The following is a 22760-nucleotide window of genomic DNA, read 5'->3' on the forward strand; positions in this document are numbered from 1 at the left end:
GCCCAGGATGTTTTCCAAAGCTGAACATCTGGTTTACTTCTGCCTCCTGCTCCAGAGAAGAAACTTGCATATGTACACTCATGTATGTGAAGAAACCTAGTAACACTGCAGAAGGTCCTACAGAATATTTTTTCCACTTGTGACTGAGAAGATGTAAGAGGAATGAGACACACATTGAGCTGAGTCCACCCTGCAGATGCAGTCACGATGCAGCACAGGGATTTGCAGTCCTGAGAGCAGGTTGCAAGAGCCCATGCAAAGAAAGCCATAGGTGGGCCTCTGAGACCTCCATGGGGAGGCTGGAAGGATCAGAGATGATGTTTACTCGGCACCTGTGACAAAGCCTAACTCGTTTACTGTAATGAGCATGCTGCTCACCTGGGCAGATTAATGACACGTCAATCAGCACACAAAGAAAAAAAACAATAAGACACTACATAGGTTAAGTTACAATCACCTTGTGCTGGTGCTGCTTCTTCCCCATTAGAGTCCTCCTCAGGGTGACTGGATCCCAAATGTCTGATCTCTCTCCAGTAGTAGTCTGCTGCCCACTGCTTGAAAGCACCACTTATGGCAGCAGTTCCAGAACGAGATTAGCATATGCAAAAGTGATTAAAGACAAATTAGCAAAACAACCCCCAGCCTTTCAGGACAACATTACCCTCCTCTAGGAAAATTCAGGTATGCGCAGTGTCCAGGAGGCCACTGTAGGGCAGGAAACCAACATCAGCTGTTAGTTTCTCAGAGCTGGGGAAGACTGTTCTGCAAGGCAGGATGTAAGCCATGCTAAATTTTAGAGCACTGCAAATCCAGCCTTATAGCTTCTGTAGCCGCATGAAACACCACATATCCTGGAAGCCATCTATACCTTAATAAAAGGTGTGGGAAATGCATACAGAGCACCAGACCATCCCAAACCAGGATCACATAGTTTCTAGCAAAGAGTGCTGAAGCATCCCCAAGTAGCAATCAAGTTTACACTTGCCACTGTGACTCCCCCTACAAAAGATTTCACCCAATTTACTTCGACAAAGCAGTGGATCAAGTAGCTATGGTTTGCACACACCATGTCCTGAGAGCTCAGTGGAGGTCATGTACATTGGGATTTAGTGATAAACTCCTATGCTGAGTGACCACCTGCAGTTCACAAGCAACAGAGTCCCAGGCTTGGCAGCCAGCCTCAAAATATGAGCTAATGACAGTAAGAAGCAAGGAATAAGTACATCAGCACTCATCACGGCCTCCCAAGATTTTTCTAAATGGAGCAGTTTTGCCCCCTGCATCACTGAAACCCGTAAGTTATACATGTGACCAGCCTTGATACGCACGCAGGCATCTCAGATGATGCTTCGTAAGAGCTATTGGCAATCAACCCACGCCCGCCAGCACCACTGCAGCGGTGGGTGCTGTCGTGCTCCCGGCCAGGCAAGAAAGGAGCTGAGCTGGACCTGGTGAAGGAGCAGCACCTCTTCGCTGCTGCTCCTTTCATTTCCTCCTCCAGGTCAACTGTGGCCCAGACTCCCAAAACCAAAGTACAGTGAGACCCAAGGGGATGCAAGTGAGCCCCTGGCTAATGATACCATCACCACGTCTCCCCAGCACAGCAACAGTTTTTGCCTGAGCTACCAAAACTGGCACTAAGAGAGGCATTCCTGGAATACATCAGTCAAGTACTGCATTTGAAATTTGCATTTAACTTAAAGAGATTTCAACAGACAAAAAAACCCCCACGCCAACCAAACCCTTAGAAAAAGGTTAATGTCCAACTGAGAGCTTGTAACACAGAAATCAATAATAAAATTAAGTTATTTTGAAAAAAGCTAATTTTATTTCAAAGGTAATACCAAGAACTTTTTACTTTTAAATCTAAAGTCACCTTGGGTCAATTATTCACCTTCATTTACATATCGGAGGATTCCAGGCTTGCTGGGTAACAATAACAGGAGACCCTGGTATTAGCATCTATACTCTCAACAAATATTTCTTCAGAACAGAAAACCAGACTTTTTTTTGCATCTTGTAACTTTGAATTTATGTCATATGCACTGTTTATTGTCCAACATAGATGGCTGGAAAACAGCCAAGTAGCAGCTGCCATGTCTGAAAAATCCAAACACTGCTTTTCCCAAGCAAGGACTCTGGTGCCTACTTCTCTTTTCCCATATACACATACGTATGGCTACTGAGATACAGGATTTTGCCTCTCATCTCTGGCTGGGAAGCTCCCACTTTGCCACATGGAGCCGCACAGGGAAAGCTCTGGAGGAGCCAGACCGCTCTCCCCAGGCACTGCAGCTTCCACCACCCTCCAGTCTGTGCTGTGCCCCCCTCCCCAGCCATGCTGGAACCCCGCAGTCAAAGGGTGGAGGGGCATGAGCACAGAACAGGGGCACAGGCACGGCTCCTAGACTGCTGCAGAGCATCCTTTTTGCAGCCTGCCTCAGACTGAATTTGTACTTGGAGGCCAAATTGCTCCCCTAAGTCGTGTTTCCACCTTCCAGTATGAACAGCAGAGGCAAGTGCCCCCCCCCACGCTCCCAGGGACCCGGGCAGAGCTGATGATCTCTGAAGGGGTTCAGCAGCTTTGTCTCATCCGCATCCACCCTGGCATTTTGGACTTCCCGTTTCTGGCAAGCTTTTCCCTGCAGCTGCATTCACATGGCATTTAGGAAAGCATGGCATGCCTTCCTCTCAAATGGTAGCATTTATCTTCTCCCTGTCTAGTTGCCTGATGTTACATTTAGAGAGGCAAAGCTAACAGTTAAATAGAAAAAGCTGTATCTGTAGCTAGACCAGAAGGGCTTAGAGTTGAATAAATGTTAGGGAAAAATAGCTCAACGGACTTGGATTACACAGAGAAACGTGTTATATGCAATAACACAGCTCTTGAGTTACCTTTGAAATAATCACTTCAGACAAGACCACAAAATGAATGAAAATACTGGCTATAGCTTGCATCAGTTGGAGGGCTGCACATACTGCTCAGTAACCAAGATTGAAAGCGGTAAAATTCATAATAATCTGAGAGTGAGAAGATTGAGAAAGGATGATAATTTTCCCATCAGTAAAGCAGAAGACAAGCACCAAAGACAATATTACCACAAACATTTGAGGAACTAGAAAGTTTTGTAGCACACTGCAATTGGATTAATGAGAGTATGTTCAATACATATCTAATTGTAGGCTATTTATGTCTGGAGTCCAAACATGGCTAACTCTATGTACAAATTTTTTTTCTATTCAACGTATCTGGTCACACCTATGGGAATGTGTGCTACTAAGGCAGAATCACAAATTTATTTGTCCAGCTGAGATAGAACATGCTATTCATTTAATTTGGACTAGGATCTATTTGAAGCTGGTTTGTTTTTTTTTTTAAATAATAATCAAGTCTGGAGGGGGAGCAGCAGCCTTTATTTATGCCAGTCTAACTAAGTATGATATTGTTTACTCTCCCAGTTAATACAATAATTGGAAACAGCTCAAAAATGATTCAGAGTTTCTTGCCAGGAAAAACGATGCTGATCTGATCCTTTGGCAACATCAATGTGCCATCTGTGTATAAACGTAACATGTATTGCTGTGCACTTTCACACACCGCTTTGATACGCAGATCTTCTGTGGTGGCTGACAGTACGCACGCAGCAAGCAAAACCAACATCCTCACCCAATCTCTGTGCACAGAGAAGAGATGACCCTGTTTGTCATAATGGAGACAGAGCTTTAAGAATTAGTGTAAATCCAATACTAGTAGCAAGAATTGAGCTCAAACTAACTTTAGAAAAAAATATCTAAACAAGCTCTGCGCTAAGTATTAAATCTGTACCGGACTGTGTGCAGTACAGAGCTGCCAGAGAACTGCAGTCTCCTGCCTCTGCTCCCGGGAGCATACGGAGCAGACAGAGCTTTACATTTCTGCTGGTAAGAGTGCAGCAAAAAAAGAAGCACCTCCCATGGTGGAGAGGGTAGTCAGGCAGAGCTGTGTTTTCCCCAAAGAGCAAAGATTTACACTTTTTTTGCACAAAAAAAGCACAGACTGCTCCTCTGTTCATCTCCAGCAGAAACATTCGCCAATGGAAATGTCTCCAGGACTTGGTCCCTCATACTGCTTAGCAATAAAACTTGCCAAGGCTCCATTTATTGCACAAAGCAATACTAGAAACATAAAGGAAATGCTGGCTCCCACCTTGTATAAACCTAGTCTCTCCTGGCTGCATAGTGGCTGCTCGTTCCCTGTATCAGCTCTCTTGGGAGCAGTTACTCAATTCTAGACATGCCTCTCCTTGAATATCCTGGCAACACAAGGAAGAAGAAAGGAAGAATAATCCTGAATTTGTAGCCTGAAGTGACAGTCCCTGGACTGCACTGCAAGCAAACTCTGAGATGCGAAGTTTAAACATAAAAAAATTCATTCACTTCCTCAGCACAGTACATGATGAACCTGCCACCGCGGCAAGGGGTCAGCAGTATCTGCTGCAAGCTCCTGTCCTAAAGTGTCAGCAAGGTATTGCTGTGTAGTGCTAGCTTCATTGGTTTAATGGCAAGAAAATGTGGCTTGGTGTCCTGAAGAGCACTGATTCCAAGAGGCAGTGCAGCTTATTGCACAAAAAAAAATGGACACCAAAGACAGACTTCTTTGAAGCTGACTGCATCCAGGCAAGAAGCTTTACAGGGGCAGGACTATCATAAAAAATTGTTTTCTGGTGATGGGACTTCTGAATATATATTTATTGACCTGGAATCTTTGCATGTGCTCAAGGTGAACAGTTACGGCATGATTTGGCACGGCTGGAAGCTCTAAAAAGCCATTTCTGTTCCAGCAGCATCAGATGGCTGAGAGACATCAGATGAGATTGTATCAGCAAGATGTGGTTGTGAGTGTTGAAGCTATCAGCCATGCCCAAAAGCCATTACCTAAATAGCTTGGGGAATGCTGACCTTCCATTCTCCAAGCATCTGCATTGAACACAAGGCACAATCTCAATAAAATTAATGAACTGAGAGCCCAGGGCCCATGCTGGGGTACCTGCCCGAGGACTTGACATCTTGGTTGCCTCCAAGCCGAGGCGGCTGTGCAAGGCACAAGCCTTGTGTGCACAGTCCCAGTGACACACACTGCGACAAAGGCCTGTCAGCTCTGTGTCGGTTTGACAAGCTAGGGTTATTTAGGATCTAAATTTCAGGAAGATTATGGCAGCAAATCCTGTTACCTGAACATGCTACTACCTCACAGGAATGAGTGGGGATTAGACCCATTTCAGTTCCTCAACGTGATTTATAAAGTTAGTTAGTCATTATCTCCCCCCAGGTCAAAAGCATGTTTCTGTAATGCTGCAAAAACCTAAAATGTGGCTGTTGTCTGGCACACAACTATGAGAAGAATTAAGCTGGCCTTTGCTGGCCAGTGCTAATGACAGATGTTAACCCATCCTTTTTCTGAGAACAGATAAAAACCCGCCGCTTTTAGGGTCTCATTTCAACCCTCTGTGCCATGGACGCTATCATCAGTATCACTGCATAATTTTTTTTAAAAAGACTGCAATTTCCTCGAAGGCCAATAAAATGCTGGTGTCAGAACACAGAAGACAGATTAAAATATGTCTTCAGTAATAAAGTGCTAAAGATTCCTGAGAAGCCTTTGCTCTCATACACTCCTCAGCCACTGTAATTCAGGAAAGCAGGAGGAGGCCCTTTTAAGCATAATTGCAGTAGTCTCTAGGTGTTCCCTGTGGCATTAAGTGTTTCCAGAGCAGAATGAGGCTTTGGTCAGTGATTTCCACTGACAGTTCATGTGACACTTTCAAGCCCATGTATGCACACAGCTCTAGCAGCCATGAGGTGGGTAGTCTTTAGATCTGAAACAGCCCTGGACCACATTGCATATGGCTTTGCCTTGGCACAATTTCTATCAGGAAAAAAAAGAGCTAGACACTGAGAGAGTTGGATAAAAGAATCTGGAAAAATCCCATGTGTCTGCACAGCACAGTAAGAAACTGAACACATCCATCTGCAAACACCTTTCTCCTGCACTGTAGGCAATAACACCTGGCAGTGAGTGCAGGAGGTTGTGAGCCCAACCCTCCCTGGAATTAGCACAGGCTTTAAACCACAATTGTTTTCATGGAAACAGAAAAGCAAAGCAAAATATATTTAATCTCAACCTTCTGGAAGAAACAAGCTAAGCCGATATCCGTAATGGAAAATAAGGAGCTATAAGTTGGGGTTTTTTCTCCCAGTGTGCTTACAAAGTATTTGCCGTATTCTAGTTATTTTCATCCCTCCCAGTGGAAATACAAGTAATAAAAATAGCAATATTTCTATAACAGAGAAAACAAAACCAATGGTGCACAATTGTGCCTTCGAGAGAAAATGCTGTAGTGTTTTTATTTCAGGAGAAAATTAACATGTGAAAAGAAACTTGAGAGCTCTTTGATTAACCTGCTCAATCAGCCTCCAGAGCGCCCCACAAAACTGCAGAATCTGCTCCCAGCCCCGCGCCCACCCCGTGCTGATGCTTCCCATCCAACATCCCAAAGGACACGAGTGGTCTCCTCTCAAACGGCACCTTCCCAACAGGTGCAGCCCCCGCTCCCAGAGCGCTGCCGCCCCGCATCACCCCACATTGCCCCGCAGGCACCGACAGCTCTTCACACACCGTGTTCTGCAGTATCCAGCCCATCCGAAGTGATCCTAGCATCGGGTCTTTGGCCACTGCGTCTCATTACCCCTTGTCTCTCCTACTCCCCCAGCCACTTGCCTGCCCGCAGGGACACAGTGGTGGGGTGGGGGTCCTGCTGCCAGGCCTGCTTGCTGCAGCGCAGGCAGTCCTAGCACATCCTGGATAACAATTCCAAGCCTCTTTCACAAGACCCACAGCCAGCAATCCAAGTGATTTTTCTGGCTAGAGACATACAGATCTGCATCGAAGATCTCTGTTATATGTACAGCTTACCCTCAGAGCATCCTCTGCAAGGATCTCTCCTGGGAGCCCAAAGCAGCCTTTGCAATACTCCTATTAGTGAAAAAGGAAAAAAGAAAACCCTTGCCAATTACTTCACTACTTAATAATCTCCTTCCACAGGTGACAATGGACAGAAGACTTAATCCTAAATGACAGATGTGTTGGCAATCATCTCAGTTCCCGAGGATCCTCACAGAGAAATATAACCAGCTTCCTCTATCAGCCATGCAGCATATGGGACTTTCCCAAGCTGTTGGTTTCTGTTGCATCTACTTTCCCACAGTTTCATATCCCCCAGAAAGAGGAGCATCAGGTCTTGCAGTTTGGAATAAGGGTGTCCTTGCCAGCTGCCCATGGAAAGAGCAGGAGGGCCATGCAACAGAAGAAAAGCAACAGGCTGCTCTCATCAGGCACAAGGGTTCAGAGCCCAGCACTGGTGCCCGAGGGCTCACCCTGGGGAAATGGCTGGGGAAAAAGGATCGTGTCTGCCTCATTGCAGGGTGTTTGCTGCTCCTGCCAGCATCAAATCTCAGGGCCAAAAGATTTCACTGGGTTGTTTCTTGGGTTTTTTTAAAATCTATTTACTTACTGATAACATTATTTTCCAAGGCTCTAAAATGACAAGAGGCAAGGACACAGAGCCATTATCACTGGCAAAAAGTTGTTTACTTAGTAGGTCTGCTTAGATAACAGTCAAACATCCTCCCCACCACTGCTCTCAGCCAGTGAAGTGCCCTCCATCATCACAGCAGAGTGCTGTCAAAGGGAATAACCCCAGTCATGGCCAGTCCAGATATGCAGAGGCTGACCGGCCCAAAGCCTCCAGCACCCTGTCCCTGGGTGGTACATGCTCCCAGGGTGCCAGGGGTCTCAGCCCCAGACATTGTCCAGACCCTCACGACTGCCATGCCAGAGCCCTCCTGTCTAGGGTCACACTGTAAAAGTCATCTCTACACATTATTACTAGAACTCAGGAACAAACAAGAAAGAACATTGTTTAAAGTAAGAAGTAACTAACTCATCAAGTAAATGAGGGTATAGGTCTTCCACTGACTCTGATGAAGCTCTGTCAACTTACACCACCTACAAATGTGACCCCCGTAAATCATGTCTCAGACACATGCATCCAGAAAGCCTTCTCTGTGAAGCCAGTCACTGTGCTCATTATACAGTAAAGGCAAAAAAGAGAGAGGGCTCACTGGAAGTACAGAGTAGGATAGAGTCTCCAGGCCCAGCAATAGCAATGTTGAATTACTTTCTACAGAATTTAGTTTTCAACAGCCAGCACCAAATAAGATGGCCTGACACATTTATGTTCTGCTCAGACACTAAAAGGATACCGTGTGTATGTGTATCTATCTGGAGGAGAATTAGATTGATTATAATTGGGCAGAAGATTAAATTGGTTTGAAATGTCCACAGTCACCCCATGAGGCAGCAGCACACTGAGTATCAGATCACTAGCTGTCAAAGGGAGCTGAGAAATTGTAGAGTTAACAAAGATCATATTGTAGCTGCAGACACTGAGCTAGGGAAAGAAAACTTTCAAATAACAAAGCAGAGTACTGAATGTTGACAATGCATTCTGATTAATCATGTTTTCCAGAGGGAAGGAGAGCATTGCACAAGGGTGGTAAACCCAGGAACACACTGCAGCTTCCTCAGGAGACACAGACCACACACAGCTCTTCTACAGCCCCAGTCAGCTCTTCCAATTGCCTGCTGAAGGAATAACTGAAATGCCTCAGTATTACCAACTTTGCCCTGCCTGTCTTTCCAGCATTAAATACTGTTCCTTAACTCATTCACGGTAGTTACAGCCCTTCCTTTATGTTAGATGCAGGGCAGCAGGAAAAGAGATGAAAACGGTGAAAATCCAGTCCACACCATGGTCATTATTACCACTCAGTGTTCCAGTACAGCTGTGCCAGACCTCAAAGCAGGATGAACATTTCCAGCGTCTGCTGCATGGCCTGATTCAGCACAAAAATCCAGGGCTAGGATCGATAGCAGGCTCAGATCTCACCTAGTCTCAACTGTTTGGTCAGCATCAAGAACACACAAGCCCAAGAGACAGCATCAGATGCAAGGCCAGAGCACAGGGCTCCTGTCTACAGGTGATGCTCAGACCTTGTTTCTTTCAGGAGCGCACAGTAAGCCTATGGTGGCACCAGTGGTTACCAGCTTGGTTACTTGCTCTGCTCATGAAAAGGAACCCGAGACACAACTTTTAGCTACAAAAAATGAGTGAGGAGCATCTCCTTCCTGGACAGGTTTCAGCAGTGCAGAGAGCACCCAGAGCCTATGCGCATGCCTGATTCAAACAAAAAGCCCACTGTTCTTTGTGGTCAGCACCAACAGTGCTCAAATTAATTGCCAGAGACAGAAGAACAAAGCTGATTGCTGTCATAGTAGCTCCTGCTTGTGGAAAGCTTCCCCGACCCCCGAGTGCCTTGCAGTCACAGAGATGAAGGGGAGCAAACGAGGCAGGTTGCCAGCTGAGGCTGTTCTTACGCACCTCCTCCCCAGCAGGCATGATCCACAGAGTTTCTCCACAGCAGGAGGCAGGGGGATTGCTGCTGTTGCCAGCTGTGCCCAGTGCAGTCATTTCCAACTTGCCGCACGCAATGTGACAGCATCGCCTTCAGCTCTCTGCTCGCACATCCAGGCAGTAAGCACAACACTCTATTAAGGCTAAGATGGAGAGAGAAATGAATGAGATTGAAGTCCCTAGGTTACCACACTCCATTTAAACATGAACACTGACCCTGGGATATAATGCAACACACGCACATCTCAGCACACCACCCATGCCTCGCTCCCAGCAAATGACAGATCCTCAGCAGGTACCTCTCACGCCTGCAGAAATCAAAGCCAGCCTTGCCTGAGAATTTCTTCCCAAGACAAAACTATTTGCTCACTTGGAGACCAGGATGTAGACAGCTGTGTTAAGAGCACCATCTGGTGACACATTCCATATAAGAGATTTTAAAGAATGAATGGTTAATTTACAAATTCTTAGCAGAATGATGCATAACTTACAGTTCATGATCTCTTTCATGCAGGGTGTATGTCTGACTACAGAAGGCTGATTATTCACAGACCGCTCCATGTTTCCTAACACAGTTGCTGCAGTTCTCTGAATTACATGCACCTTCCCTGTTGTGTTGACTGATTAAACCTCAGATCGGCAGATCATCTGTCTTCATTTAGAAAGCAGAATTCATCGCTGAGCATAGTCCCTACAGCATGCTGTCAGAAGGACTTGTTGCTGCAACATCTCCTTCCTTTGAAAATATGCTAGGGCCAATAGAGCAGGTAAACAACTTACATTTGGGATTGCCTGGAGACACAGATGACCTCCAAGAGGGAAACAGACTTCAGTTTGGCATTTTGCAGCTTGTCCTGCGGTCAACTGCAAAACCACTGTTCAGATCCATGGCACAGACCCTGTAGCTGAGCCTGGTAACAGCCGCAGAACTGTACTGAACACGTCTCCAGACACAATTTCAAGTGAATGGGGTTTTCAGAGCTAACTCTTTCCTGATAGGAAAGTGATATGAAACACATACACACTGCCATGCAGATCCCAGTGCCAAATTTGCAGCTTTGGCACACCTTAATGGCATATTCCAGCCCCATATTCCCTGCAGTGGTGGAAACCTTCAAAAGACGTGATTTCCAATCAACACTTATAGTGGCCAGAGCCATGACAGACAGGATCACTTGTCACCCACCAGCTACATAATGTTTGTTGAGTAACTCTTCCACTATGAAAGGCTTTTGTATTTATCTCTGATATGACATGAGAGATAAAAAAATAAAGATACTCCCAACAAGCCAGTTGCTCTACAGGTTTAGTTAAGGAAATGACTGCATCCAAACAAACCCCAGTGCTCTCTCTAGCTGGCTGGCCTTTGGCAGTGCAGGTGGATCCGGTTCACCCAGGGGAGTGCAGGGGCTGAGCTGCATATGACAGCAGCAAGCTTTTCCTGTGAGCATTACTATGGGTTTTGTTGAAGCCACACATGAGGCAAAAAGGGCTGTCAGTAGATGAAGAACTTCACTGTCAGAATGAAGCAACAGATACACCACTGACTCCCAAGTACACCGCTGCACACCATAATGTACCCTTGCTTGTTCCTTGGTGAGGAGTCTTCACCAGGCATCCATCAACCTTAGCTGATGGGACCCAGCACCATGCTTTTGTGAGTCTTGTATCATCTGCTAATTAAAGTTATATGCTAAGCATGCTCATCTCTCTGATGTGTTAATGAAAGGAGCAGGAATTTATATCCCTGGGTTTAATCCCCACTAATTTAGCTAACATTATCCTAGTTCCTAAGCATTAAATCACGTGAAGATCACCGAGCACTTAGCTGCAATGGTAGCTCATGGAATGCATCGGAAGGTGATTTTGCAAAGAGCAATTCTACTCAAGTGTAAAGTGCTTAGTTCTGCATGCTTTGCTCCACTAACACAGAGCAAAGGACACAAGAACAGTACGAGATGCAGTTCAGCCCCTGTATGCATATTCAGGCACTGAAGCGATCGAAAGAGCTCACACAGTGAAGTGGATTAGCAATAAGGGAAGAGAAGGCCAGTGCTCTGAAGATCCAGGTTTATAATCTCAACCCTCAGAGAAAGATGGCAGTAATTCCAAAATCACATACTTGTCTACAGAGATACAGATGTGAATTCTACAATGGCAGCAAATAGTAAAACAGTTTAGTGGCGTAGTTTCTAACTCTTGGTAGAATTTCAGGATGGAAGGAGGAGATTAAGATATGCCCCCCTGGAGGGGGAAATAAAAAATTGGCAACTGAATTGCAGCACTTTGTGATGTGGTGAACAGCTCAGTGTCATTGGAGCAAGCCAGGAGAAGTTTAGCTAGGACACAAAGGGAAAAAAAAAACAAGCAAGCTGTTAAAGAATTTTCAAACGTGGGTTGCTCTAGGTTTGCTTTATTAACAACTCAGAGTTGGGCCACCACTGCAGAGAATGGCAACCTTCCAAAAATTTCCCAATCTTATATACCTTTTTACCACCCATTGTCCCAGTCCAAAGTCTTTGTAATTTTCCAGTCGATCTCGGTTCCCGTGTCGTTATCATTCATCAATTTATCTCATCAGTTCCCGTGTCCCGGTTCTTCTGAAGTTAGTGGTCATAGGCAGAAAGTCTTGGGTCACCACGATCACTTATCTTCTTAAGCATCAAAGATTACCTTTGAATTTCTGAAAATCACTCAGGCTATTCTATTAATTTATCTTGCTCTAAAGTTAATCACTTACTCCCATGTCTTAGGTCTAAGATATATGATCCTTCTTCTGTTGATTCAGCTTGACTGGGTTTCAAGCCAGCCATGGGGGGGCAGACACATAGGACAAATAAGCAGCTTATGCATATTGTTTTATAAGCACCTGCATTCTATTAATCATATCTAAAATAATTTCTAATCATTAGTAATATGTCTAATATGAATAGTCTTAGAAACCATAAGGCTTAAGGCCCAGTTCCTTTTACACAAGCCTACTGAGGGAATCCAGGGGATTGAGTGAAGTCAAACAGAGGTGCTGAAAATGACAGATCACAGCCCAGCCACAAAGGCAGCCCACACTAATGCCACAGAAAGAGACGGAGCAGATGGGCTGTCGGAATCTGGAGCAGATGGACTGGCAAGGCTGAGATCGCTCTGGACGCAGTGAGGTAGCGCTGCAGTGCCTGGCAAAGAGAAATGAAACATCCACCCAGAGAACTCCTCATTGTTCCTCTGCCAGCAGAGCACCAAACTCCAGCTCTAGAGGAGTCAGAAGGGTCAGCAGGGCGTCCGGCCATCCATTTGTGTCAAGCACACGCAGAGCAAGCATCACCTCACACAGGTGGTATTTGGTCTAGCAGCAAAATCCATCTGAAGTGCAACAGTTTAGGTTCAAACCATCTGTTCCTTTGCTGCATATTGCAAAAGGCAAGCAAGCGCATTCAAGAGCTCATTGTAAATGCAGGTGTTCTCAGTTTTAGCAAGAATAAATGTGTACTTTAGTGAAGTTACCTAAACCTTTTTCTAGAAGACAGCTCTCTTATCATGGAGCTTCTGTTATACTAAGCACCACAAGCACTTAAAGAATAAACAGTAAGAGAAAAATCCAACTTCTTTACGAGCTTCAGCCTGAAGTTAGTTCTCTGATATGTAACAGACATGTTTAGATCACAGCCTTCACCAACGGCAAAGGTTATGAAAAGTACAAACATACCTTCAAGATGGTTGGCATTCCAGGTTACTAGACCTCTCTCTCATTGCTTGCAGAATTGTTCAGAGGTGATTTTAGCTTATGTGCATGCTCCCTTTACTTTCTTCTTGCAGGTCTGCCTGGTCAGCTACAGTACAATTGATACTGATGCCTGGAATGACCTGCAACCATTTAATCTGACTCCTGTTAGAACAAACCAGACTAGTTCCTACTTCAAACTGTATAGCTGTAGTCGAACTGGGCCGTATCCCAAGTTATGTAAGCTCAGTTGTGCCTTTAGTTCCGATATGGTAAGTCACGAGACTGCTCCATTAGCAACATCAGCACAAAAAATGGATTAATCAATAGCACGGAGCAGCTCAAGGCATACACACTGAACAGCAGTTAAAAGGTGAATGAACACAACAGCATTGCATGTGTGTGGCTTTTTCACTGCATGCAAAAAGTACTGATGATGCAGGAGCAACCTCTTCCTCTTCCCTTACAATACCAACCTTACTTCCTTGATCACAGCACTATCGAATCCATGAGAGGTGGGCTGGCCAGCCGACCAGATTGCTTCCGCTGGCATTATTCCCCTGTATTTTGAATCACACCTTGCACCCCAGTGCAGGGCCACACGTCATACTACTGCATGGATCTGGTCCCCGATATACCAAAATACACATTTATTAAGCAAAGGAACACACTGACCCTAGCTATGCATTCACTGCAGACTCACTTCCAACAGGTAAAATACACTAACCACCATGCAGAGCAGAGTACGACAGACAGATGGCAGATAAGGAGCATCATACAGCTATGGGTGTAATGTTAACAAGTTACAGAGCAATCAAGTTCAGCTCCCTTTTCATCATGCCAGTGCTTACTGGGAGGCAAGGGGGGCACAGGGAACAACGCCGCAGAGCCATCTCCCTATAGACTGTCGTCAGGTCTGTCAGGCCTTCGGAAAGCATCCCAGCTCCAGGAACTGTACACGCATGAATGGTACACCTCCGAACTGTCTCCTCCAAGGCTGCACCAAACTTCAGGGTGACAGCAGCACAAAAAACCCTAGAGAAAACCTTAAAATACTTGTATTTCATGTACTAGATGTAGATGAATGTGACAAACCATTTCATGGAAAAGTAAGTGCAGAGTGGCAAAATCACAGCATCCCCAACACAAACTTTGAATCGAGTTTAGGCTTCTGTATTTTCTGTCTTGGAACTACTGATCGCTGCAGATCATGCAGCCTCAGGTGGTCATACTTCAACTGCTGCAGCTACAATTTCATCAAGGTACTTCCACACTGCAAGTATTAGAAAAGTCTTTTGCCAGACATGAGCTAGTATCTAATGACCTAACGCAGATGTGCAAAAAAGAAACTCAAATTGAAAGAGTCATTTTTCTAATTTAATAGAAATAACCAAAACAAAATGGTTTTCAAACAATGCTTTAAACTGATCTAATACAACTTCTACAGCACATTCCAGAGCACTTAACAAGAAGTATTTACAGGCAGCTAACGTATTAAATAACCATGTAAAGAAAAACTCTTCTTTTTTTTTTTATTACACACCAGCAAAAAACACAGGAACAGAACAATTAGAAACAGTAACTTCGTTGAAAAAAAGTTAAATATGATTATTCAGATAATACAATACCACAGAAACAGCACTTTTTTGAAGAATCATATTAAAAGATGAGCAAAGTTTCCTATGTGCAAAAAAGAACCAGTTCAGTTACTGGAAGCAAGAAATAATCGACGAATCAAAGAATGCCATGAATTTAACCCTTCCATGAGTACATTTACATGTAAAACAGGCTTTTAACTGCACAAATCTTTATAGGCTTATATACATGTTTCATGGTGTTCTGAACCTAAGAAATTCCCCCATTTGCAGGCCATTAGCAGACATGCACTTCTTTTTCTTAAATGTAGCTCACTCTAGTGAACGCTGCAAGTTGAACTTATAAAATATTTTAGTACCTCTCCTTGTAGAAATTCAATAAATTCTAAAGCAAGCAGCCTTGAGCTGTAAGATCACTCAATAGAAAAGGCCAAAACTGCATTTCATACGTTTAATAGTTCGCTTATAACAAAGATACCCAAATTAACTGCAATTTTTGAAAACTAATTCAATTCAGATACATTAGAAAGCATATAAAGTAGGATTCTCATAAGCAAACACAGGAACTAGATGGAAGAATTACTGTACAGCACTTTGAGAAAATAAAAGAAATCGCCATATCTGAAGATACAATGAATATGTTCAATCTGAAATATGTCTATGTAAACTGTGGCATATAAATTTTTTTTAAAAAAGTACCTCCATTATTTACTCAAACACCTACTTTTTAAAAAAATATGTAACTTTCCCCAATTTTTTAAATAAAATGCCACACTATATTGTCAATAACTCCTGCACACTTTGTTTTTAAAAGCTAGACTTGGTGATATGCATACAAACTTTCCTATAAAATCACTATCCAAAGGAAAGGATTCCTGTCATGCTAATAGGCAACAGACAAAGCAGTTTTATTGCTTTTTCCAAGGAAGAGAGTAAGAAAAACAAGAAAAAGCCAACTTCCAGTACATCATACATATAGCTTTAAAATACTGTTGCCATTACCTAAATTTTTAGAGGTCAGCCAATAAACTAGGTTATAAAACAGAATGATAAATTTGGGCTAATTTTAAGGACTTCTGTTCCAGTGGCTTGCAGAAATGTTTATAAAACATTTCAATGATCCAGTGTTAAATGTGCCAACACAGTCAAATGTCACAAGTAGTAGCAATGGTGACATTCCACACAAATAAAACAACCTCTCTACATTTAACAGAGCATTTCTATTTTCAAAAGTTTGGGGAACATCCTTTTTTGGATAGTAACTCTGCCTTATTATGCTATAGGCAACTTAATTCCAGGGTACAGTTAAATAAAAGACCTGAACCTATTCAGCTGGTTACATTATCACTAATCACTAGTAATTACATGGCAGGATACCTGCTGAGGTAATTGAGAAGTCCACAAGTAGCATACTGTACACTTTTCACTCTTATTTCAAAAGCAAGTTGCCTTTTACTTCTTTGGATTAACTTAAACTTCAGGGTCATTCACAACAAAAATCAAGACATGAATGGTCTTTTTTACAAGTGTCTTAAATGAGAGCATATAGTTACATCAAGTGCCAGACTATCTTCTCGCTATCATGTTGGAATACTGCTATCACGCAGACAAAAGAGCTGGCACGCAAAGTGCACCCACCACATCTTTTATCTGCTAGAAGTTCTATTGATGTAAGCTATGCTCTAATTCCCAGGGTAAAACACACTGTCACTTGCACATATTGCACACACATCATCTGGCACAGAGAAGATGATCAGAGTAACACAGCGGCCTGTTGATACAAACCCCATTCATTTGCTCTTGAACAAGTTACAGTGTGGCACCAAAAACATTTTGACTGAGCAAACCCTTACCAGTTCCATGATGAACATTTACAGACTATAGGATCAGGAAATAATATTAGCTGAACTTATCTATCCTTTCAAATATTTTTGAATAGAACTTAGCTAGTTTCAAAACTATCCTTGAATTGTTGTATTGGGAGTTCCAAAATGAAGGGCAGGCCGGGGCAGGTGGGGGAAGAGAATGTTGTTTTGTTTCTTTTATATAAAAAAAGAAATGGTTAAGATTTCTTGCACACAAGTCAAAATTCCACATAATAATACTGAGCACTGATGAGTTGAACGGAAGGACCAATTCTCGTTCAGTGGGTTATGTGCAAGAGTAGAGGCTGAACCCTCATCAAGGTCAAAGCTTAGCATCATTTGTGGTTTGCAGGTGAACTAGTGGAATACAGGCTGTCGCTAGCCTATCTCAAAACATTTAGACATCTGCTCTGGGGTCTGGGTGGAAAACAGATGGTATTGTTCTTGCAGCAGCCAGGGAGCATGTGCCGCCCCCGAACCGCAACTTTGTAGTGTGGTCCTTCCCCCACTCTGTGACCCAGTCTAGGATGCCATCAAGTTTGTCCTATGCTCCAGTTCAGGCAGTCTGCGGTACTTGAATCCATGACTGGTACCTTACAGGGCGAACAGTTAAAAAGTTGGGGCTTGAAGGTACAGAACCTAGAGTGCTTAAGCGCCATAAAAATAGTAACCCCAATTGAAGAGAATTCACAAAATCTTATTTGCATGATAATTTTAATAATATTTCTTTGCAAAATGAAGCTGAGAAACTAGAAATGCATAAATAGGCAATACACCGAGCCCTTAAATGATCCCGTGTTACTATTAGTGTCCTATTCACACGCATCATCCTTTCTACGGGCAAAGTTTTTGCTATTTGTCAATTTAATATGTTTAAGTAGAATTACTTTTCCTTTCAGATACAAACTGGTAAAAAATAAATTTAAACTGGTACTATGTTAATATCTGAGAACTGAAAAAAAAAAACTGTTTTAAGTGTAACATTTGCGTAATCTAAAGAAGTGAGCTTGAAGTTACAAATACCTTCAGTCCCCTCATTTATTTTAAGAGAGGTATAGTCACAATGTACATATACTTTGTTCTTATAAAAAGAAATCAAATCTTAAGTGATTTGCATAAAAATTGCTGAGAGCATATCTCAATTTAATACATTGTGCTAAAATAGTTATCTTTACCATTATGGTAAAGTGTATACAATGTCACAGGAATTGCTCATGCTGAGTATACCAAAACCCCAGTGATTTACCACAGAATTGCTGTATTCACACAAAATCTTATGGCAAATTTATAGTCTGTCAACTTGACCTCATCCGATCATGTGATTTCTTCATCTTTAACAAAATCTATATGAAGGCCAGCAATTACATTTATTATTTCTAGTATTGATTTCTGTCAGTAAAGGAAACAACTGTTCAAACTATAATTACTTTGTGAGGACCTCATTTCTAACCAGAAATGCTGGAATGAAGGCAGTATGCAATGGGAAGGCACTGCAGAGATGCCTGCCACAGGGTTTAGGGAAACAGGGAAATGGTTCTGTTTTCAGTATTTGACCAGAAACCACTCAAAGCCAAATCCTGGTCTGTGCAAGTGCTTTGTTCAATGGACAAGTAACCCCATCTCAACAGATTTATTCCAATCTTTCTAGACATTTTGCTCATAAGCTGCTTCTGAAGAAAGTTCTGAGTAGTACTCGATAATAAAAATAAGACAGAACCTCAAAATGAATGCGATGTTAGAAATAGCATATATTACAAATCTTTTCTTGATAGGAACAATTAATAAGAATACATATTAGCTTAAAAACAGTTCAGCAAATGTTGCTGATCTGCAAGAAATCTCAATTCACTATTTACAAATAAGACAAAGTGAATACAGGAAATTTTACACATTTGGTAGTTAATAGGTTATTGTTTGCCGAGTGGTCTATTAGAAACTGATATTTAGGAAGACTGGAAAAACACCCCAACCAGTTATTACCTCTTCAGTCTATATTTTAAGTACAGAAAATTAGACAATGAATACTGGAGATAACATTCTGCCTCATTCGGGGGATCAGGGACAGATGAGACAATGCTAAGACTTCTGCCATGAATGCCATTAAAATGTTCTGTGTACAGGATTCGTAATAAATATACCTAGCCCTACTGAAAAGAGATTGTTGCCACCAGTTTAGTCTTTTGTCTGTCAAGAACTCACACTCCTGCACTTGCCAATTCAGAACAGTTTAATGATTTTTTTTCCTTTTGCTATACATAAAATGTAGTAAAGAAAGTCAAATTTAGATAATTGGATCAACAGAGAAGACCAGTTATTCACAATACCGCTTAAATGAAATTATAAAAGCAATGACCAACACGCACTTAAGTTCACACAAAGAGGGGATTTCAGGAACATTGCTTACAGTTTACACTGCAGTCCAGCATGAAGGCAAGATACAGTAACTGTATTGGTCCAGTCCTGCAGAACATTTTACTAAGCAGTCTTATCTGTACATGGAACATCTCTTATCAAATCTGCTTCTCTTCAACATTCATCCACCTCCATCTGTGAGACCAGAATGAGTGTGTCCCCTCCATCAGGAAAAGAAAGAATATAGCAAATAATCAAGGGAAAAAAAAACCCAAACAAAAAAACCACCAAAAATTTACAATACAGTTTTTTTCCCCTTTTGATGAGAATGTTTTTCTGTACAAGTATTTTTTGTAATCTAATACTGTTTAAAAAGCTATCAGCTTCTTCAAGATGGCCACTGTAGGCATGATAATATTCCAGGAACACTTAAATAACAGTTTTTACAATAAATTTTAGGTCCGTATCATTAGATTACTTTATATGCACTGGTCTCTCATCTGATTTTAGGCGTTTCCTACGTGGCTGTATAAAATCTTCATCGGAGTCCTCAGTTATTTCACCATCATCCTCTTCCTGCTCAAATTCAGGCAAAGGCTGGAAGGTCCTGTCTGGGTAGATCTCTGTAAGTTTATCTTCAAAGTATAATGCAACTGCCTTCCCTGCCTGCGCTACTTCTGAATCAGCCTGTAAATAAAAGAAGACAGGAATATTCACCTGTTGGAAATGCACATCCCTTCACCAAGTGTGCATGGTCTGAAACGCTTACCTTCAAATTAATCTCTTGTGTTTCTGCATAAACTTGAACAACTTTCATCATCTAAAAAGGATACCAGAGTCAAAAAAAATGAAATTATAATCCTTTCTAAAGTTACGAGATTGCATAGGATTGGATGACTAAAGTCAGCCATAACAACAAAACAGTTTGTTATGGACTACACCTCTTTAGTTCTCAAACTTAGCGGAAGCAGGTTTAAAACAAGTCTTAGGAGGGTGACATGAGGTAAATAAACCTTCAACAAAACACACAACCTTTGTACAAATGTCTCCCAGTCATTTTCAAAACTGCGCTCTACTCATGACTGCCTTCTTCATTACAAATTTTTTAGTTGCCTGGGCATTATTGTGGAAAAGTCTCACTTTAGAGAGGAGTGCTCCATGAGACTTCTTTCTTGAGGGTCTTACCACACTTTGATTTCTATTTTTTAAAAGCATATGGCTTAGAGGCACTAGACATGATGCTATTATGAGGGGTGAGGGTGACTCATCTTTTGCCATGAGCCAGCATTTCAAACAGTGAGACGAGTCTGAAACAGCTTTTTTAAAAAAAAAAAAAAAAAACAACCAAAAAATCAACACAAAACACATCCATCAGTCCTTGCTCCCTTGTTTTACTCTGTCCCTAAGAGCTGCAGCATGTTTTCCTCTACAGTAGATGCTTCATTAATTCCCTTGATTGAGAAGTTCACAAAATTGCAACTTCTTCCACAGTGCTCATTAACCTCCACCTAATATGGAGACATAAGGGAGTTGGGGGTGTCAAAGTCCCAAATGCTAGTAAGCATTTACAGCATTACATCATTAACCTTGATTTTCACTAGTGTACTTGTGAAACAGTTGAGATTTTAATTGTAGGCTTGTGTACTTCCTACAATTTACTTCTTCACAGAGACAGAAATGCAGTCCAAACACTGCAAAACTCAGATTATATTTTACAGAAAAAGACTGGCTGTTTTATGCATTTCTAAGATCAGAATAAAGTCATTCCCTGCGATGCCTTCTCCCCAGGGCTTTCTGTCATCCTTGCTTCAAGGAACAAGGATAACCCCTTATCTCAGCTCCTACTTTGTTTCAGCACAATACCACAATTTTGTTTGATATCAGAATATTTTTTCCATTGCTCCACCTAATAATAACATTTAGCTAATTTATCTCCCCAAGTCACATTTCACATGTAAGGTGCAAATATTTCATTACCAGATGGGTTCACTGCAAAATAAGTCAACTTTCCACATTCATCAAAAGCATGACTCCATACAAAAGTTATTTACTGAAAATTGATTTTTGTGAGAGCCCAAATACCCATGAGCTAAAGCACTAAGCTTAATACTAGCCATAATGAACACAATGCTCTTCTGGATTCAGCCTGCAAGAGGTACTAGAACCAGTAGAATATTCTTCAGAAAGGCACTCTTCCTCAGTACAGGACGTTTCTTCAATAGAGGTCTACCATGTTTCATGAGTGTAAGAACAATTATCTGTATAGCTTGAGACAGTTTTAAGGACTGCTTGATTGTCTTTATTACCACACTTCCTCAGCACTTCTACAATCTATTCGATGTACAGTAACAAGGTCACCCTGCTCCTTAGTCATATATCCGCACCAATGAATGCACTTTAAAAGTTCCGCCTGATCTCCCCATTTAGCTAAAACTGAAGAGGTAGTTCTGTAATTGCATTTGTTTTGTTTTGTTTGTTTTTTAAATGTCTGATTCAGCATCTGCACCATAAGCAGAAGTTACTACAGGAAGCAGAGCCTTTAATTGGAGAAGCTGCATAACCATGTTGAAATAAATCTTAATCTAAAAAAATGTATACAGATTGGAAGTTAACATACTTCATTAAACCTTTCACAGTTCTTGAAGATCAACCGGACATCTGCCACAAAATCCTCAGGAGTCTGGTAGTGTTGAGAATGCTTCTTTTGCAGTTTCTTTTTCACCGTAGATAAATCCATTGGTTTCTTTATAATTTTATAGTAGTTTGGTATCTGTAAAAAACAAACAGTGATTTATCACTACAATGACTACATAGTTCACAGCAGCAGATGAATTTCTTCACTTATCAAAGTATCAATCAGCTAATCTCATCATGCATTGTATCCATGTTCAGCAAGCGAGAACAACTTCCTTTCCTCAAACTGTTGAAGAAGTTCTTTCTAACCTTCAGTGTCTATCATAGCACGGTAATGCTTTTTGTTATAGTTACTTCTTTTACAGCTGAAAACAGAAGAGTCAAAGCAGTTTCTTTCCTCCTTTCATTTAAAAAATGGTCAAAAAAAAACCCCAAAAAAGAAAAAACCCACAAAACTCTCTCCTAAAGCATCTTGAATTTCATGGGTATCCTGAAATATCCTCTTCCAATTCAACAACTGCTAATTGAAAGTATTTTTAAATATCTGGGTTTGAGACTGGGTGTAGAGCCCCTGCATGGAGAAGCTACAGAATCAGCTTCTGTCTCTCTCAGAATCATGAAATACTGGATGACTGCCAGAAATTTTAGATTGATCAAGGGCAACACGCTTCAAGTAAAAGCAGTCAGTTCCTTCCCAAACTCTAGACTTTTAGAGATGTTATGCCAAAAATAAATCGTAAACTATTTTTCAGGAGACTCACCGAAGCTGGGACAGGCTCTTGAAATTCAATGCTCAGCTCATGACAATACAGGTAAAGCAGCAGACGTTCACATTTCTTACAAAGAAATAAAAAGCTTCACATTAATATCTTTAATTTATCCTCAGCCCAGAAGCTCATATCTCCCTATTTTAAATAGGTTTATACTTTAGCAGCTTAGTACTAGAAAATTTAAATACAATCCCCACAAGCTTAATTATAAAATGTCAAGGTCTTAGGAGGGCATTGTTAAGAGGGTAGAACACCACCTTACTGTTCACATAGCAGAAATATACTCCCTTTTTGCTTTCTTCTTCCTAAACAAAAGC

General features: G+C 41.9%; 1 protein-coding gene across 4 annotated transcripts in view; it reads right to left on the reverse strand.

The window, feature by feature from the left end:
* Positions 1–14582: 14582 nt before the first annotated feature.
* TRIM33 (tripartite motif containing 33) overlaps positions 14583–22760 on the reverse strand; it is a 42137-nt gene continuing 33959 nt past the window's right edge. For 2 of the 4 annotated variants that reach the window (XM_052814404.1, XM_052814401.1), the window contains 4 exons: positions 22435–22509; positions 21657–21809; positions 19809–19859; positions 14583–19726 (listed from right to left, as the gene is read on the reverse strand). In XM_052814404.1, the coding sequence (XP_052670364.1) occupies positions 19514–19726; positions 19809–19859; positions 21657–21809; positions 22435–22509 (492 nt within the window). In that variant the 3' untranslated portion in view covers positions 14583–19513. Of the gene's footprint in view, positions 19727–19808; positions 19860–20371; positions 20548–21656; positions 21810–22434; positions 22510–22760 lie in introns of those variants that run through there. The other 2 variants (XM_052814402.1, XM_052814403.1) reach the window with 2 other exon arrangements.

Source organism: Harpia harpyja, chromosome 19 (assembly GCF_026419915.1).
Source record: "Harpia harpyja isolate bHarHar1 chromosome 19, bHarHar1 primary haplotype, whole genome shotgun sequence".
Taxonomy (NCBI): Eukaryota; Metazoa; Chordata; class Aves; order Accipitriformes; family Accipitridae; genus Harpia; species Harpia harpyja.